This window comes from Sarcophilus harrisii, chromosome 3, assembly GCF_902635505.1.
Source record: "Sarcophilus harrisii chromosome 3, mSarHar1.11, whole genome shotgun sequence".
Taxonomy (NCBI): domain Eukaryota; kingdom Metazoa; phylum Chordata; class Mammalia; order Dasyuromorphia; family Dasyuridae; genus Sarcophilus; species Sarcophilus harrisii.
Window position 1 is genome coordinate 599,874,478 of NC_045428.1, and position 18,967 is coordinate 599,893,444.

At 43.3% G+C, this 18,967-nt stretch overlaps 1 protein-coding gene across 4 annotated transcripts; it reads left to right on the forward strand.

Annotated features, from left to right (window-relative positions):
• The first annotated feature begins 8,599 nt into the window (after positions 1–8,599).
• Positions 8,600–18,317, forward strand: LOC100924136 (zinc finger protein OZF). Of its 4 annotated transcripts, none has more exons than XM_031963365.1 (5): positions 8,600–8,842; positions 10,617–10,787; positions 13,203–13,329; positions 14,148–14,243; positions 16,465–18,317. In XM_031963365.1, the coding sequence occupies exons 2-5, from the start codon at positions 10,629–10,631 to the stop codon at positions 17,865–17,867; spliced, it is 1,785 nt and encodes a 594-aa protein (XP_031819225.1). In that variant the 5' UTR covers positions 8,600–8,842; positions 10,617–10,628; the 3' UTR covers positions 17,868–18,317. The 4 variants fall into 4 exon arrangements, with proteins under 4 accessions (XP_031819225.1, XP_031819226.1, XP_031819227.1 ...); XM_031963366.1 differs by having other exon boundaries at positions 8,603–8,842; positions 10,699–10,787; XM_031963367.1 differs by having other exon boundaries at positions 8,603–8,842; positions 10,704–10,787.
• Positions 18,318–18,967: the final 650 nt, after the last annotated feature.

Below are 18,967 nucleotides of genomic sequence, written 5' to 3' on the forward strand. Positions count from 1 at the left end.
TTGCTTTTTAAAAGCCTTGATAGTTTTCTGTAACTTATATTCACTTTATGATGTTTCTTACTCATGCTTTAAATATTTTTCCCAAATATAATTTTTAAAAATATATAGTTCCCTTTTAAATGCCAATTTTCTATGCTTAAGCTTGAAAGAAGCTTAAGTAGATCATCATATCTAAGTGAAGCAATTTGAACATCACAATATTGGTCTCTCCAAACCAATTACTTTAGAAACCATTCCCACATTGAGTGCTAAAAAATAAAACATTTCATGATTTAAAGGGAAAAGAACTTGTTTATACAAACATTTAGCCTCATAAAACAAGTTACAAAGAAAATGAATTTTTTTCCTGGTAAAATAAAAGTTTTTCTTTGCTAAAAATAAGGTTGAGTAAAAACAAAAGGTGTGTATTACAGGTATAGAAACAGTCATATCTCACTAATTCATTGTTGGTGGAGTTGTGAATTGATTCAACCATTCTGGAGAGCAATTTGGAACTATGTCCAAAGGGCTATTACACTGTGCATACCCTTTGATCCAGCACTGTCTTTACTGGACTTGTATCTTAAAGAGATCAGAAAGAAGGGAAAATTTTCTTGGGCAATTAGGTGGATCAGTGAAAAGTGTTGGGCATGGAATCAAAAATACTCATCTTTCTTATTTCAATTCTGACCTCAGATTCTTATTAGCTATGTGACCTTGGATGAGTCATTTAACCTTGTTTGCCTCAATGTAAAATTATCTGGAAAATGAAATGGCAAGACTTTCCAGTCTCTTTGCCAAGAAAACTCTATATAGGATCATAAAGAGTTAGACATGATTCCAGAAGAACAACAAAAATATGTCTTCTGACTCTAAATTCTATAACTTATTGATGTTTCAGAAATCAGCAACATTTAAGATTGTGACTGTAGACTTTCCCTAGAAGAAATGGTTCCTCTTATGCTCTTTTCAGAAGGAACTACACAAGGATGTCCTGCTGGAGGACTCCCAGAATCTGCTTTCCCTGGATAAGGACAGCTTCTGTTCTCCCTCTTTTCGCCCCTACCTTGCCTTGGAGATTCCATACTTGCCACAGAAGGAAGTACATTTTCCCTACTCTTCTATCTGTGTACAATGTCCTATTCTCTAGTTTTACATAAAAGGTCTTTATAATGTAAACAGGAAGGTAGCCGTTTAATCTGTGTTCCTCTCGACTTTTCCCAGTTCCTGGGAGATTTAAATCAAAGATGAACTCTGAATTACAGAATCTCAGACTTAGAATTGAAGTCAGAGGTTATCTACTCTATCCCTGCTGTCTTGACAAAGACTTCCCTGAGAAGAGGTCATACAGTTATTTTTTCCCAAGCTGTCCAGTGAGAAGACTCTTTAAACCCTTCAGACAGTCCTTCCTCACAGGCAAGTGTCTCAAATTAGGACTTTCTTCCCAACATCAAGCTTATATTTGCAACCTATTGTTATTACTTCTATTCTCAAGGGATTAGCAGAGCAAGCCTGCCTTTATTCTTGTTTGATACTCCCTCCAAATTTCAGTGCAGAAGTTTATAGAATTGACATAATTCCATCAGCTTGGGAGGGAGGTGAACAAAGAACCTATTTTCTAGTTTGAAAAAAAATTAGAGCTTATTCAGTCTTATAGTAAAAGATAGAGTTATTAATAATAACAGCGAACATTTATAAAGTGTTTACTATATGCTAGGCGCTGTCCTAAACACTTTGCAATTATTTGATCCCCATAACAGTTCAGGGAGGTAGCTGTTGTTATTATCCCCTTTTTACATATGAGGAAACTGAGGCATACAGGAGTTAAGTGATTTCTCCAGAGTCACACAATATATGTCTGAGTTTGAATTTGAACTCAAATCTTCTAGACTCTAGGCCTGGAAATCTGTTCTATCTGCTGCACTACTTGAGTTCAAGATAATCACGGGAGACAGCCCATACTGAAGCATGATCCCAGACATTAGTAGTCATCAGAAATGTCATAGTGGACAAATGCTTTATCAACATAATTAACATGTCCCAGCCTCCTCCATTACTCAGATCTAACTGTACACAAGAGAATTTGTATTAGAGAAAAATGACTAGGAAATGAGAAAGGAATACATTTCGTGCAGGATGCACCAAGTACAAAAGAAATCAAGTGCAGAATAACAAGAAAAGCTGGAGCACATCATGAGAAAAAGGGAATTATGGGCAATAAGACAGAAAAGCAGGTTACAGTCAGTTATGCATGGACTTAAAGTACTCCTCCCCCAAAAGGGAAATTTATGCTCATTATTGGAAAGAATTGGGAGCCATTGGAGCATCATGAATCAGGGAGTGAAACAAGGAGATCCAAGCTTTGGGATCATTAACTTGGCAGTTGAATGGAGCAATGGTGTCAAATTCAAATGTAAATTATCCCTATCAGTTGCATCTGGAGTTCAAAAACCACAAATCAACATTATCTGCATTGTATTGTATTTCTACTTATTTTGTTAAACATTTCTCAATTACATGTTGATCTGGTTTGGGTAGCACAGCATTTTACAGGCTGCTTATTCCTCTGGGCCATGATTTTAAAATCTTTGGTACATACAAGATAGATTGCAAAGAAAAGAGACTTCAGGTAGGGAGACTAATGAATTAGAGTTTATTATAAATCCAGGTGAGAGGAGGTGTGGACCTGATCTGGATACAAAGGCTACAGTCAGAAAAGTGAGCATAGAAAGTCTTTGGCTCATTTGCATCTGCCTTTTAAAACCAGTCAACCAAATCTTACAAAATTGTTGTAATTAATGAGCTAATCATTACTCTCAGAGGATCCTGTTTCTGGTGTTATTTCTGCATTACCCGCCTGGAATCTCCAGTCCACTAAAATCCCTTCCCAGCCATAGATCACACTCATTTGGAATACTTTCCAAAATCTAATGGAATAATAAGACCCAAATCTTGATCTCAGTCACTGCCTGAGGTTGGACTAGGTGGCCACGAAATCCCTTCCTGTTCTATAATTTATCACATCTGAGTCTTTGTGACATCAGTTCAATTAAACAGAGATCCAAGCTGTTCTCACACCCCAGGATTGTCTTTCCCACTTGATTCTCCATGGTGGTTGCCTTCCATAAGCGTACCGTCTTCTCTTTAGTTTTCAACTGATTATTATCTACGAAGCTTTCCTCTCCTCCCCTCCCCTTCAAAACATGCCCACATTTCCTAATTCCCAAAAGGACTTCTTTGGACCCGACCATCTCCTCAAGCTATTGCCCTATGTCCTTCCCTTGTTTCTGTTTCCACTCTTAGATCTACATTTACTCCCTTGACTTCCCTTCTCTCGGCCTCTGCCTTGGCAGGCTGACCTCTGCTCTCATCATTGAACTAAAAGAGCCTCTCAAAGTTATCAAAGATTCTCTTTCTCCTCCTTCCCTCCCTTTTCCCCTTCTTCTCTCGCTCCCTTTTTCCCTCCCTCCCTTCATAAGTTTTTTTTTTTTGTGTGGTTTACTCAGTTTGGGGGTTCACATTTGAAGAAATGTTTACTTGTTATACATGTAGACTTTTTACATAATATGACAATTTACAGCTATGATATATATATATACATATCTACAATCATACAACAAATATATGACATAGTTGTAAATTTCCATATTATATAAAAAGAACTACTTGTACAATACAACCAACACATGCACTATGTACATGTACATTTATGTATATAAACACATATTTTATATATATATATATGATATATATATATATATCATAAAATAGAGTCCTCTGGGAAGTTTGTGTATGGAGCCATGTTGTGGACCCCTAATGGAAGGGGCCAGAAATGTAATCTATCAGCAACGAGTTATTACCATGTTTTATGTCAAGGAACCAGAAGTTGTCCAGTGTCTAGCACAGTGCTTGACACATATTAGATGATTAATAAATGTTCATGAATTGATTCTAGACGTTAGGACACCTGTAGTCCCTCCTAGGTAGGCAGTACTCACAAATAAATAAACACATGAGACATAAACCCATACCATATACATGAAAATACACATCTACATACATGAACACATACACACATGTATAGACACGTACATATTTACATATATACATATCCTCCCCCCCCCCACATATATAGTACTGGTTGTCCCTTTGCAACCACTTAGTGATTATATAGTACAAGTCATATCCAGTATCACTTTGCCAACAACAGGGTTTAACAAACAGAAGGAGCCACCTCACTATCCCCCATTTCTAATTTTAGGAGGAGACTCGATTGTGTTTGTAGGTTTTGCTTTTCTGCTTTATGTTGGTGTTGAATTACTAATCAGGTGAAAGATCTGACCTACTTGAAAAGTTGCATATGAACACAATCTTTCAGTTACTGTCATGTTTTTTAGACAATCCTGTGGAAAGTATATTAAGACTTTTAAAATTCCAGCTCCTTCTAGATTACCCAACGTGTATTCACACTGTCTTCCTTCTCAAAAGTCAAGTTTAACTTCACAACATCTGAAGTGCTTTCTGCCTCAAGACACACGGGACACTGTGGAAGACATCAGCCTTCATTCCATAAACTCCTTAATAACATGGCAGAAACTCGATGCCCTATCCTGATTTTTCATTATATTTCAGATCTACCACAGACAAGCCAAATGGCCCAAGAAGTATATAGTCCTTGAGCTTGATTGTGTAAGTACTTTCAACTATGTCTTTATTAACATCTTTCCAATTTCTGACTCAAAATCAGTTCCTAAGGATGAAGATGCTTCATAGAAACCCCACAACATTTACACCACTCCACATAGAAAAGCTAGTCTTCATGATCCCAAGGATGACCCATGATAACTTGAAGAGTGGACACCAAATCTCTTCCCCTAAATAAGTAAGGGAAATGGACAGAATCCAGATTGTAACCACTTCCAATAGCACAGTTTTGGGTATGGTCACGTTATTTCTGGGCCATGTATGTCAAAATATTCACTAGGGTAGAAAAAATGACAATTTGCGATTAGTTCTGTATTTGACAATATCGGGAATAATGAATTTTAAAATGTTCACCTAATGTTGGACCAAATTAAGATGACTTTTTTCTCTAGCTGACACATCCCAGTCTGACAACAACCATCTTTGAGTTTGCAGTCACATTATAGTCTGTGTCAGAGAAAACCTTTGGTGTTCTGAGGAAAAAGTTGCCATGTACCTCTCTCTTTACTTTGTATTCTATATGTGGACAAAGGTTGATTCATTAGTCAAATTATTTAAGATAGTGATGGTACCATCTTATTGGGAATCTAGTCTTCCTTTATGACATTCATAATCAGCTGATAGCTCCCATCTTGGACCTGGAGAAAACGAGGTTCCTGATCAGTCTCTGAGGGACTCTGAGATTTGAGGCTGCTGCCTGGATTCAAGTCTCAAAGATCTCTTAATTACTTAATCTCCTGGTGTTTCCCCCCTCCCCCCAAATCCAATCCTTCCTGTCACTGTATCTGATATTATTGATCACACCCTCTCTACTCTGGATTGCCATGAGACCCCTCACTGTTGGTTCTTCTATCCATGTGACTGTACCTCATCATTCTTCTTTGCTGGTTCATTATTCATACCCACTTGCCTGCAGATGTTCTCCAAGGCTCATTTTTTAGGTCCTCCTCTCCTCCTATACTTTCTCTTGGTGACTTCCTCAGTTATCCTTAAGCTGTTGACTCTCAGATCTGTATCTCCCGTCTTAGTCTCTCCTCTGAGCTTTACTTCTACATGACCAGCTGCCTATTGGGTATTCCCAGCTGAATGTCCCGGGGATATCTCAAAACCAAAGTATCCAAAATAAAAACCATTATCTTTTCTCTGAAACCACACTTCTGAATTCCCTTTGAATTTCTGCCAAAGGCAGCACCATTCTTCCGTCTCCTGAATCTGCAATCTCCTCTCTCGCCTTAGTTCCTCCCTCCCTCTCTATGTCCAATTATCAGATCTTCAGTCGAGATCTCCACACCCTCTGCATCTTACTCCTTCTTTGCTCAACCAGCTGCCATTTCAGACCCTTCTGTCTCACCTAACTTCTTAGGACCCCTACGTAATTGACCGTCCTGTCTCAAATCTGACACCACTCCAATTGAGCCTACAACCTGTTGGCACACTAACGATTTCAACATAATCCAGCCATATCAATTCCCGACTCAGTAAATTCCCACAGTGTCCTATTACCTCTGGAATAAGAAATTAAGTCTTCTATTTGGCTTTTAAGAGCACTTCCAATCTGACTCAACCTGCCTCTTTCCAGTCACATTGAATATCATTCACTCTCCCACCACTTTCCAATCCAGTCAAATCTTTTCATGGATGTTTTCTCCAGAAGGAAGAAAGCTCGCCTTTATTAAGCACTTACTGTGTTCCAAGAACTGTGCTAAGTACTTTATAAATCTTATCTCATTTGATCTTCACAACCAATCTGGAGGTAGGCAATTATTATTTCCATGTTATAGTTAAGGAAACTAAGGCCAGCAGAGGATAAAGGACTTGTCCCAGTGATACAACTACTAAGTGTCTGAGACTGGATTTGAACTTGGGTCTTCCTGCCCCCAGACCCAGATCTCTTATTCACTTTGTCAGTTGGCAGCCTGGCCATGTGGTTGATATGGTGAGATGAGCGAGAGAGCCCAAGGTGATGGCGACTGGTGGGACATAAGCAAGGGACCCAAATGGGTGGCTCCCTCCTGCCAGAGTCCAGTAATTTCAGTAATGTGTGGGAGCAGCCAATTTGCCAGTTCCAAATTCTGTCATGAATAAAATTGCCCAGAAAAAAATAAAGGCATGTACAGTGTGTGTGTGTGTGTTACTGGGAGGGGGATACACCCCCACTCTAATAGACTAGCTTGCTAATAGCAACAAGTGGTTTGGATGGCCACCTTTCTACCCCCTCCTGCCTCACCTCCAGCTCTCCAGTTCCCATGCAGGACCCCTCCTCTCCCGACTGGGAGGGTCCTTCACTAGCCCAGCCAGCCCAGCTTCCTGCTGCTTTCTGCCATCTTCATTCCACACTGTGGTCCTCTCTTTTCCTCTATGGCTCCAAGAATGCTACCAAATACACCCGACCCTTTCCCGGCTTCCCTGTCACTGTCCAGGGTACCAGCCTCCTTCCAGACATCCAGGCCAGAGACCTCGCCGTTAGTCTTTCCCTCCCACCACTCGCCAACACCTGTCTGTGTCACTCTCGTTTTGACCTTCCCAGCATCCCTATCCCCTTCTCTCTCCTGAGCCGGCCAGTCCCCAGTGCGAGCTCTCTCCCCTTCTGCTTGGACCATCCCCCAGCCTGCTGGTTGGTTTTGCTGCCTCAAGTCTCTCCCCACTCCAGTCCCCCTTCCTTCCTGCTGCCAAGTGATCTCCACACTCAGCTATGAGTTTCACTTCTTACTGAATAAACTCGTGCTTCCCCACAACATCCAGGATTCAATATAAAAATCCCACTCGGCTTTTAAAGCCCCTAAAATCCTCCTTTTTTTCTCTCCCATCTTTTCCCACCTTTCTCCTCCACTCTGCCATCAGAGACGTTCCAGGCTGTCCCCAGGCTGGAACTCTCTCCCCTCCCCCCCCAGCTTGGCACCCCCTCCAATGCTCCGGGAAAGCTTCCTCAGTGCCCTTCAATGCTTGCTCCTGTGGATCATTTCCACTTGCTCTTGCACACATCCTGTTTGGACAAGGTTGTTTGCGTGCTCGAGGGCTCCTCGAGGGCAGGAACTGTTCTGCCCTTTCTTTATATGCCCAGCACTTGGCCCAGTGCCTGGCACACAGTAAGTGCTTAATAAATGTTAATGCTTCACGCGTGTGCTTTTTGGATCCCGCTGGGCTCCCTCTGCAGCCCCCGGCCGGGACAAAGCCTTTTCCTACCCAGGTACAGGAAAGTTTGAGAGTAAAATCATTTCCCTAAAGACACATCCGTTCTAACGATCCTAAAGGAGCGTTCAAGGCTTCCCGCGGGAGGCGGCGTCTAGGGCCACCGAGGAGCACCAGGTCACAAACCCTGGACAAACCAGGGTGGGGGGGGTGCGGAGAACAGGGGGCACGGCCAAGGACCCAGGACACCCAGGGCGCGGGGTGCGGAGAACAGGGGGCACAGGCAAGGACCCAGGGCGCGGGGCCCAAGGCGCAGGGTGCACGGAGCAGGGTGCGGAGAACAGGGGGCACGGCCAAGGACCCAGGACACCCAGGGCGCGGGGTGCGGAGAACAGGGGGCACGGCCAAGGACCCAGGACACCCGGGGCGCGGGGTGCGGAGAACAGGGGGCACGGCCAAGGACCCAGGACACCCAGGGCGCGGGGTGCGGAGAACAGGGGGCACGGGCAAGGACCGGGGCGCGGGCCCAGGGTGGAGGGTGCAGCGCGCGCGGCGCAGGGGCGAAGTGCAGGGCCCGGGGCCCGGGCAGCCTTTCGCAGCCCCGCGTGCACAGGGGCACTTTCTGCTTTGCCAGCCTAGGATGGCAGGCCAGCTCCAACCAAGATGGAGTTCCTGAGGGTCAGAGGGAGGTACGCTCCATTTCAGGCCCAATCCCGAGGCCTCAGGGGCGGGGCGGCTGGGCCTGGGAGGGCCCAGAGCCCGGAGCCCAGAGAGTGCCAGCCCACGGAGGCCCCCCTTCTTCCTCTCTTCCCCTTCCCACGCGGCCCCGCCTCGGCGAGCTCAGCCCTGGACTCCTCCTCCAGGAAGCCTTCGGGCCTGAGATCGCAGGCTCGCAGCCTTCAGTGAACCAAGGGCTGGCCGAGGGGGCCCCGGCGGACCGAGCGTGGACCTCGGCCTTTGCTTCGGCCTCAGGCTCCGCCCCGCCCCTGCTGCCCTTTCCTGCCGCCGCCTCCTCCCGTGGGACCTCCCGGTGAGTGAAGCTGGCTCCCCCGAGGGGACCCGGCTCTTCAGCCGGGCTCCGGTCCCCGCTCCTCCCCGGGCAGCACCCGCGAGACTGTCTTCTCTTTCTGGACCTTCTCCCCAGGCGCCCTGCCCCCCCCCCCCCATTCCTGTCTGCAGCCCGTTCCTCCCACCCCCCTCGTACCCCTTCTGATCCCGCCTCCGGCCTCCTCCCTCTCTCGGCCCCCTATCCCTCCAGGCGCCCCGCCTCAAACTCCTCCCCTCCCGTCCTCTGCCCCTTCATCCCTCCAGGCGCCCCGCCTCCGGCCTCCTCCCCTCTGCCCGCCCCCTCCCTCCGCCCCCAGCGTCCTCTCCTTCCCGCCTCCCGAGCCGCGGGCCTCCGGGCTCCCTGGCACCCGCCTCCCCTCTTGGGCCTGCCCCCGCCCCGCCCCCGGCCCCGCCTCCGATCTCCCGGTTGGGTCCTTCCCCCAGTTTGAGCGGGCGCAGAGGCCTTGCCCCCCTCCCGGCTTACCTTCCGTGGCCCAGGCTCTTTGCCAGCCCAGTCCCCCCTAAGTCCCGGAGGCCGCCAGAGCTACACTCAGAGCAGCCCTGCTTTCAGCCCCCGGCCGCGCCCCCGCAGGCCTCCGCCCTTCGGCCGGCCCTCCCCAGGGGTCCCCCGTGGCCCGCCCCCACCCCCACCCGCGGAGCCGGGTCCTGCCTGCCCCTCCGGGAGCCTGGGCTGCCTGCCCGCCGTCCCTGCCCGCGCCCCCCGGGCGGCCCCAGGGCCCCGCAGCCTGGCTCCGCTGGCTCAGGAGTGGCCGAGTCTGCGCGACCCCGTGGATCCCACTGCCCACTTCCCGGCAGGGATCGGGGTCGTTCGTTGGCCATTTCCTTCTCCAGGGGCCTGAGGCAAAGGTGAAGTGGATCCCAGGGTCGCCCGCTAGTGCGCGTCTGAGGCTGGATTTGGGTTTGGAGGGGATGGCGCTCTAGCCACTGAGCCACTGATCTGCCCCTCTGCCTCCCGGCTCCGTTAGCTCCTCAGCCCTCACTCCCCTGCACTCAGACTTTCTTTCTCTCCCAGCATCCCCTTCACCTCGGATCCTATTCCAGTCCTGGATTCTCTGCCCCGTACTCAAATCTCTCGGCTTCCCGACCACTTCCCTCAGGCCACTTAGAAATCTAGCCCCAGGTTCACCTTGGCCATTTCCCGACCTGCCGGGGCCAGGGCCCTCCCCACCACCATCCTTCCCTAGATCCCTCCCTCCTGGATCAAAAAGTCGAATTCTTAGCTTGGGGCAAATTTAAGATAATTTTAATAACGATACTTGAAAATGACTGATTTTCTTTCTCATTATTTTCTTTTATGCATTTCAGAATATTCTGAAAAGGGCCACACAGTCCAATCAACTCCCAGACTCTCATGGGAGCCTCAAAAGTTTCTTCTAGGAATTCAAACTTGGCTTAAGATACTCTGTATGCTTGGGGGTGGGGATGAAAGGAGATAGGGAAGGGAGAGAATATGGATAGAAAGCTCTGATTCTAAATTCAGAGATGGGCTTGCTTCTTTCATCCCATCTGGGACTCTAAAGCCTTCCTGCTATTTGGGGATCCATAGGGGAAAAAAAAAAAAAAAAAACTTGAGGAGGAAGGGATAGAGGAGCAAGAAGGGATGTCAAAAATTGTTTCTGTCTCAACCTTCCATGTTCCCAAACCTGACCTTTTTTTCCCACCCTCTTTTGCCTTAAGCCTCTCCCCCAGAACAAGGTCTGGGGCTCTTACTGTTCTTGGGACCTCCCTCTCTGTAGGTACTTTTGGAGATGGCCAGCCTCTGGTCCGGGAGAGCAAGGGCAAGAGCCTTTCTCTTCAGGGATCCTTTTTTATCCCTAGCTCAGCCTGTGGAAGATCCAGGACTGGCCCAAGAAGGGAGTATGGAGCTAGAGGGAATGGCCCCTGGAACTCAGAGAACGCTGTCCCTGGTAAGTGCAATCGGTCTACAGATTGGACAAACAGCAGCAAATAGGAACATTTTCATAGAAAGAAAAGAGTAGCAAAACGAGATTCAAAATGATACCATTATTTAGGGATCGCCTTTTTTTTTTTTTTTTTAACAAATCAATTTAATACAGTAATAACTAGCTGTTGGATCCTGGTTAAATCACTTAATCTCAGCCTAAATTTCTTTATTTTTCAAATCGGCATGATGCTAGCACCCATCTTGCTAGTTATTATGAAAATAAAGGGAAGAGAATCCTTAAACACCTACTATGTGCCAGGCAATATGTTAAGTACTTCATAAGTATTTGTCTCATTTGAGATAAATAAAAGACAATATTTATAAAGCGCTTTGCAAACCTTAAAAGCTATACAAACAGCTCAATATTCTGAGTCGTTTTCCTCTTCCCCCAACTAAAAGAGCTGCTGTGAATAGTTCAGTCCCCATGGGTCCCTTCCCTCTGCTTTGATCATTTCCTGTGCACAAACACTTATTCAGCTCCTATCAGGTTTGATTCTTTCAGAATCACAGCATCTCAGTGGTGATGGAGACATTAGCAGTTATCTGTAACCCATGACTGAGTGAGAATGCCGTCTGCCACGTAGCCCACACACCCAAAATATCCAGTGAGGGGAGCCCCATCCTTCCTGAAGTAGCCCATCCTACTTTTCGACAACTCTGCTGAGTAGGAATCTTTTCCTTTAGCTGAGTCTAAATTTGCGTCTTTACGTCTCCTCCCTCTGCTCCTGGTTCTCTCTTTGCCAGAGAGAACAGATTCAAACTATCCTTTCTGTGCTTGAGATACTCAGATTCAGCCACTATTCATGTCCTACAGAAATCTTTTCTTCAGATAAAAACGCCAAACGTCCAGCAATTCTCAAAGACCCCAATCTCATGGCCCTTTACCATCCTGCTCACCTTCTGGCTTTCCTTAAAGATAGAACCCAGAACTTCAGACCATGGAGACAAACAGAGAGTCTCTTATGTCTTTGACACTGGGTCTCTCATAGTGAGACCTAGGATGGCATTAGGTTTTGGGCACCTTGACTTGTATTGAGCTAGGAGTCCACTCAGACTCCCAGATCTGTATCAGTTGAACTGCTGTCTAATTAGGCTTTTCTCTTACACTTGTGAAGGGACTTTTTTGGAACCCAACTGCTCAATTCTACTTTCATCACTCTTAAATTTGATTACAATTCATCAGTAAAGACTCAATCAGCGTGTACTGTGCTCCAATCATTGGGGATATAAATCTAATAGTAAAACTATATAGGATACCAAGGAGTTTATATACTATCAAAGGGACTACATGTTCTCACGTGTAAGCACAGAGGGGATATATCTCCTATTTATCCCCCAGGGAAAACACCATGATTGGGGGGAGAGGTGCCAATATCTTGGCATGTCATGGAATATCACTGTGCTTCGGGAAACAGGGAATATGATAAATATAGAGAAACATGGAAGGACTTGTATAACGAATGCAATGTAAAGTAAGGAGATCTTTATTAAATTACATTCATGTTCTATTCCCTAATCAACAAGCATCTGCCTTGTTTCTGTTATTTGCTACTACTAAATTTGCAATGGAAACATTGGGGCCCATATGGGCTTTATTTTTTGAAGCTGATTTCTTTGCCTAGCAGGAAAAGCTCTGGTTCAACCAGAATAAAGATCAATCACCACAATAATGTAAATGGAAAGAATAACCACTCCCAAACAATTAAACTGTTTCTCTTAAAAAAAAAAAAATTTTTATTAAAAGAATGGTTTTCTAGGATGGGATGGGACATAGAGAGAAATCAAGGCAATATTAAATAAAAAATACTAATAAAATTTTATTTTTTAAAAAATAATTCTCTTCATATTTCTCTTATAGATAAGAACTAGAATCTTTCTTGGGGAGCAAAGCATGTTGTACTTTTTTCTTTGTCCTCTTCATTAACCACAAGGAATTCTTTTTTGCAGGAAACATTTTTTTTCTAGATTCTCACAAACTATTCATAGAATTTTCTTTATAAAGTTTCTTTATAAAAATATCACTTAGCATAGTTTTGATGAGAAAGGAGATTCGTATCGCCTTGTCTTCCCTTATCTCCTCTGCCGATCCTCACAAAAGCTTAATAATGACATATAACAGACATGTCTTCTATCTCCATATCTTCACAATAAGGCATTTCTCAACCGCCTTTCAAATGCCAACTCAAACTGTTCTTCCCAACATTCCATTTAGTTCTTAAATTATGGTTTTAAATATTGATTTATGAGCATGGTGACCTTTGAACCAGTCTGTTGTCTTCTTTAAGTGTGATTTTTCTCCTCTGTATATTGAAGATGCTGAACTAGGTGATCTCTAAAGTCTTTTTGGATTTAATTCCTATGGCCTTTGTTATTTTAGAAATCGGTGACTTTCAAGGATGTGGCTGTGGACTTCAGTCAGGAAGAGTGGTGCCTTCTTGACTCTTCTCAGAAGGAACTGTACAAGGAAGTCATGCTGGAGATCTTTCAGAGCCTCCTCTCCTTAGGTGAGAACAGTTTACCTTCTGACTCCACTTAGGCCCCAATCATTTGGAATCTGCCATTGTAGGAAACACCTTTGCTCTCTCCTCTCCTTTTCTGCATAGAATATGAAGCATTTATCCATCAGTAGAAACCAGAGGATCTTCAGTCCTTTCTATCCAAGAGTCAGGGTCCCTGATGTCCCCTGTTCTTATGTAAAAGTCTTTGAATTACCTAATAGGAATCTGGGAATTTGATTTGTTGTTTTTGAGACTGTCTCTTAATGTTCCTGGGGAGTTTATGTCAAAGATGAAATCAGAATTGAAGAACCTCAGACTCAGAAATGATCCGAGAGATTATCAAGTCTCTGATTTCCTACACTTCCTCTGTCTCCTCCCGGATTAATGGTCAAACAATTTTTGCTTGAAAACCTCCTCTGAAGGGAACTCCCCAACTCTTGAGGCAACTCCTTTATTTTGGGATGCTTCCTCATTGGGCTGCCCTTCCCCGCATGGGACCTACATTTGTAATCTTCTGCTTCTAGTCCTGCTCTCAGAGGCCTAGCAAAAAAAAAAAAAAAAAAAAGTCTGTCTTTACTCTTTTAATTATATTAAATTTCATTGAAGATGTTAAAATCATGGAAGTTTCTTTTAGAAGGGGACTGGGCAAAGAACCAGTTTTCTGATTCCAAATGGGTTTAATGAACGTTTCCCCCCCACCCACTCTCCTGTACCTCCCAACAGTATATCTTGATACACTCTTCCCCGAATGTCCCTTGTCCCTGAAGAACACTGCATTCTGAGGTTCTCTGTGTGCTCAGGCCTCCCTTATTTACCATGAGCAGGGCTTCCAGTTCCCAAAGCCGATCTGATCTCCCAGGTGGACCAAGCAGAAACACCGTGGATCTTGAAGGAAGTAGATACAAAGAACTCTGGTCTAGGTGAGTGAATGGATGGGCTCTGGGCTTGGGAAGTCTTCTTCTGGAGATATCAAGTATACTTGGAAATATAGGATAAACCACGTTTCTCAAATTCCCCCAGGTCCTTTGAAAAGGAATGAGACTTTCTATATAGAACATTGTTATAAAACCCTTTTCATCAACATGAGTTATTTTCTTTGTTTCTCTTGTGGGATCTTTGCATCCTTGGAAAAAAGAATGGTTCTCTGTATGACATAAAACTTCCCCCCCCCCAATATTCAGGGGTCTCTTTTGTCCCAGAAGTCATTCTTCTGACTTTCCCTCACTTGTCATTGAGTCAGCAGTATTTCACTTCCTAATAGGTTAAAGAAATTTCCCAAACCTGAATTGGGACTTGAAATAGGGGAATTGTTTTCTATTGTCCAGGATGTTTAAATTACCTTAGCAGGAAGAGATCTAGCATCATATGGGAAGACAAAATTCAGAGCTTTTGGTTTCAAGTCCAACAGAAAGAGGCATTGAATATTCTTTAATGTCATTTAATAAAATAAAATCCTAGCCATTTCTGATATGAAATTATATGACAATGCAAGGAATTCTGATAGTAAGAGAGTTGCTTTTGTGGGAGTTCACTAGTACAGACCACTGAAGAGGTAGGGATGTAGCCCCTATGAAAGTAGTTTGCAATCTCTAGGGGTTGCTTCCCAGGCTGATGGTTGCATATCACTGGCAATTACTTGAGGGAAATTGTCTCAAGTAATAGAATAAAGATAGAATAAGGCAGATATTTTGAGTAAGATCCATTTATTGACAATGATGGGTATTTTTTTAAACAAAGCCAGTCTATTGATCCCTAGGAGTCTTGGTAGCTGTGGAACATTACTATTGGCTATATTAAGAAAAGTGGACTGACATTCAAGTAAGACTAACCACACCCCTCTCTGACAATTATTTTCTGAAATCCATTTGCATCCTGTAATCTTTGCTTGGGGATCAAACTACCAGACTTGCTGTCTCCTTAGAAGGGATCAAGGCTTCCTTAATTTCTCAAGGACTGGCAAGAACAGATACCATTCGTTTGGGTAGGGTACCATGTTAACTTGTGAGACTTAAAGATAATAAATCAGTGTCCGGGAGCTGAAAGTATAGTAGATATCTTTTCTTTGTGTAATTTTGAACCAACTAAGAGGGAAAGATAAATTCTTCTACTCAAGGACCTGGAAAGAGGCTTTAGACAGATGCAGACACCAACTATAAAATTAATATAGCATAGAATCTGTCCCACAGAAAACACAGAAAAGCAGAAAGATAAAACACATCCATTACTGACTGATACAAAATAATAATTATAATTAATGAACTTTGGGGGGGAAAATGACCATGCTCAAGTAGAGAGAGCTAGTTCCTGTCTGTAGAAAGAGCTCTGGATCAGCCATTACAGAATTGGAGTTGGAGCACCTCCCTTATTAGCAGTGTGGCTTTTATCCTCTCACAGAGTCCATTTCCTGAGCTGTAAAGTATAAAGAATGTCTGTCCTGCTAATGTCAGGAAGATGTAGTGTGAAATCATGAGAACCTCTTTGTAAAGAAAATCCTTCTACAAATTCAAGCTAATAGTATTTTGTTTTTTCTTGATGGCTCCATTTCAAATTTGAAGATTCTGCTTCTTGATCCACTGAATGAATGAAGAACCATTCATTACCAGAATTGTACTGAGGATCCAGGTAGAAAAAGTCAGATGGTCCCTATTCTCAAGGAACTCATACTCTATTAGCTTCAGTGTAGTTACAAAGGCCCAGAAATCTTAAATCCAGGTAAATGGCAATGTACTGGACACTTTGGTAGCGTCACTAATAGTCAGAAAGCAGTTCTGGGTAATCTGGAGGGCAGAGGTCTGGGGGACCTTAGAAGGCAATGGCAAAGCAGATGATCAGACTTCATGGCCCTCCATCTTTTGGATAGGAATAGAGTTTAGTTACTCCTATCTTATTGGAGCCATGTTAGCAGTCAAGAAGCTCTGATGGTTTCCAGGTGGCCAAGGGAAGGAATAAGAGGGAGGAAAGGGAGGAGAGCACTCTGTAGTAGGACCATGACTGGCTAACTTAGATGTTCTCTAGGCATTCAAGATAGATCAGGAGGGAGGAGGGTAAGGAGAAAGTGACTGAAGTGACACTAATTGTAAACTACTTTTCTTTCTGCCAGTAAAAGTAAAGCGATGTATTTTTCTCTTTTTGTTCCTTTAGATGGGGAGACCAAGCCAAAAATCAAGGAAACTACAGAAAAGCTGAGCATTTCCTGTGATTTAAAATTAAGAGAGATTTGGGATTCAGATGTCAGGTTAGGGAAGAAGCAAGGCAACTGGGAGAGTGATTCAAAACAATTAAAAATGATCCTCAGGAAAACTAATGAAGGAAAAGGTGATGAACATAATAAATCGGAAAGAAATTCTAATCAGAGGTCAAAGATTCATCCTCAACACACTGAAAGTAGGAGGAGCTCACGGCAATATTCAGACCTGTATGAATGTAAGGAAATCACCTCAGGGAATGGATATTCCAAATATAGTAGATATGGGGAGTGCTTTGATGAGGAGATCGATCTTATTCAGCATCATGGAATGAAAGGTTTTCAAGGTGATCATTGTGAGACGTCCTTGAGTTTGAGTCCAAATCTTATTAGTCATCAGAAGAGTAATACTGGAGAAATGCCTTATAATTACAACGAACACAATATAACCTATAACTCATCTCTTAGTCTACATCAGAAAGTTCCTACGGGAAAGAAATCTTATGAATGTAATCACTGTGGAAAGATCTTTTTTCGGAATACAGATCTTAGTCAACATCAGAAAATTCACAGTGTAGAAAAGGCTTATAAATGTAATGAATGTGGGAAGGCTTTTAGCCAGAGTAGAGACCTTCATAGACATCAGAGGATTCATACTGGAGAAAAGCCCTATAGATGCAATGAATGTGGGAAGGCCTTTAGTTATAGCTCATCCCTTATTGCACATCAGAGAATTCATTCTGGAGAAAAACCTTATGAATGCAATCAGTGTGGAAAGGCTTTTAGAAATCACTCCAACCTTGCTGTCCATCAGAGGATTCATACTGGCGAGAAGCCATATAAATGTAATGAATGTGGAAAGGCTTTTAGCCAGAGCAGAGACCTTCTTCGACATCAGAACATTCACACTGGAGAGAAACCCTATAAATGTAACGAATGCGAGAAGGCCTTCAGCCAGAGCAGAGACCTTCTTCGACATCAGAACATTCATACTAGAGGGAAACCTTATAAATGTAATGAATGTGAGAAGTCCTTCAGCCAGAGTACTTCCCTTCTTACCCATCAGAGTATCCATGCTGGCGAGAGGCCCTACAAATGTAACGAATGTGGGAAAGCTTTCAGCCGAAGCTCAAATCTTAGAGTACATCAGAGGATCCACACTGGAGAGAAGCCTTATGAATGCAATGAATGTGGGAAGGCCTTTATCCTAAAATCATCTCTTATTTTGCACCAGAAGGTTCATACTGGAGAGAAAACTTCTAAATATAATCAACGTGGAAAGGCTTTTAGACAGAATTTTCACTTTGCTGCACATCAGAGAATTCATACTGGTGAGAAGCCCTATAAATGTAATGGATGAAGGAAGGCCTTCCTCTGCAGTTCACACCTTACTGGCAATGATAGAAGTTGTATTGGAATGAATCTAATTGATGTGGGAAGGAAGGTCTTTAGCTGGAGCACAGGCCTTCTAGGATATTGGAAAATTCATACTATAGGTAAAGCCATAGAAATGCAATTAATTTTTTCTGTGAATGCCTTATGTCTATCATTTCTTATTGCCCAATAATACCCTAGAACATCGATAGACTATACTTTTTCTCTCATTCTCCAATTATTAGTATTCTCAGTTTTTAGCTACCTAAGAGAAGTGCTGCTGTGAATATTTTAATGTATAGTAGACTTTTCCATCTGTCATTGACTTTTGGGGGATATAAGCCTAGTAGTAGAATTGGCTGACCAAAGGGTATGGAGAGTTGTGAGTTTTCTTGTATAATCCATTTGTACATTAAATAAAAAATACTTCAAGTTTTATTGGCTTGGATTTTGGAAACACCAGCAAATAAAACACTTTCCGTACACAGAGAGATGTGTACCCAAGATAGTAGTTACAGGCTGCCTCTTTCATTTATTTATTTTTTTACAGCATATTATTGTTTCGTATGTTGGTTGATCTTGGTTCCCCTTGGAATCCTTTTGTGTGCACTGACCCCCTTTCCCAGAACGACATCATTATCATTTATAACTCTGAAAAAAATTGAATCAATATCATCAAAGCTCTTTCCTCAATCATCCCACCACAAGAGAAAATTCTCCATGAGCCAGTTTTAGACAAACCTCCTGTTCAGAGTTTTATTTTCATGATAAATGGGATAGCACAGAAATCCATCTTCAGCTTGTTGTGATATGAGATAGAAGACGTATCTTATCCTTCGCATATTACATTATTTTTCAGTCTCAGATAAAGGATCTAACACCTCCAGTGTTGTTTCTACTTGTCACTCATGTAGCTCCATGATATTTGAATTATTTCTTTTTTTTTTTACTTGAATCTTCTTGTACAAAATGCCTAATTTGGAAATGTTTTACATAATTGCACATGTGTGATTTATATTTTGATTTTTGGCTGCTTGCAATACTTTCTCCTTGATCTGTTTGTATTCTTGAGTTTAGGAAAGAGCT

Bases quoted from the DNA above. Each gene is read 5' to 3' on its own strand.
- LOC100924136 (XM_031963365.1), top strand. From the start codon at position 10,629: ATGGCCAGCCTCTGGTCCGGGAGAGCAAGGGCAAGAGCCTTTCTCTTC. The intron at 10,788-13,202 runs GTAAGTGCAATC...TTGTTATTTTAG, and splicing joins CTCAGAGAACGCTGTCCCTG to AAATCGGTGACTTTCAAGGA. The intron at 14,244-16,464 runs GTGAGTGAATGG...TTGTTCCTTTAG, and splicing joins TACAAAGAACTCTGGTCTAG to ATGGGGAGACCAAGCCAAAA.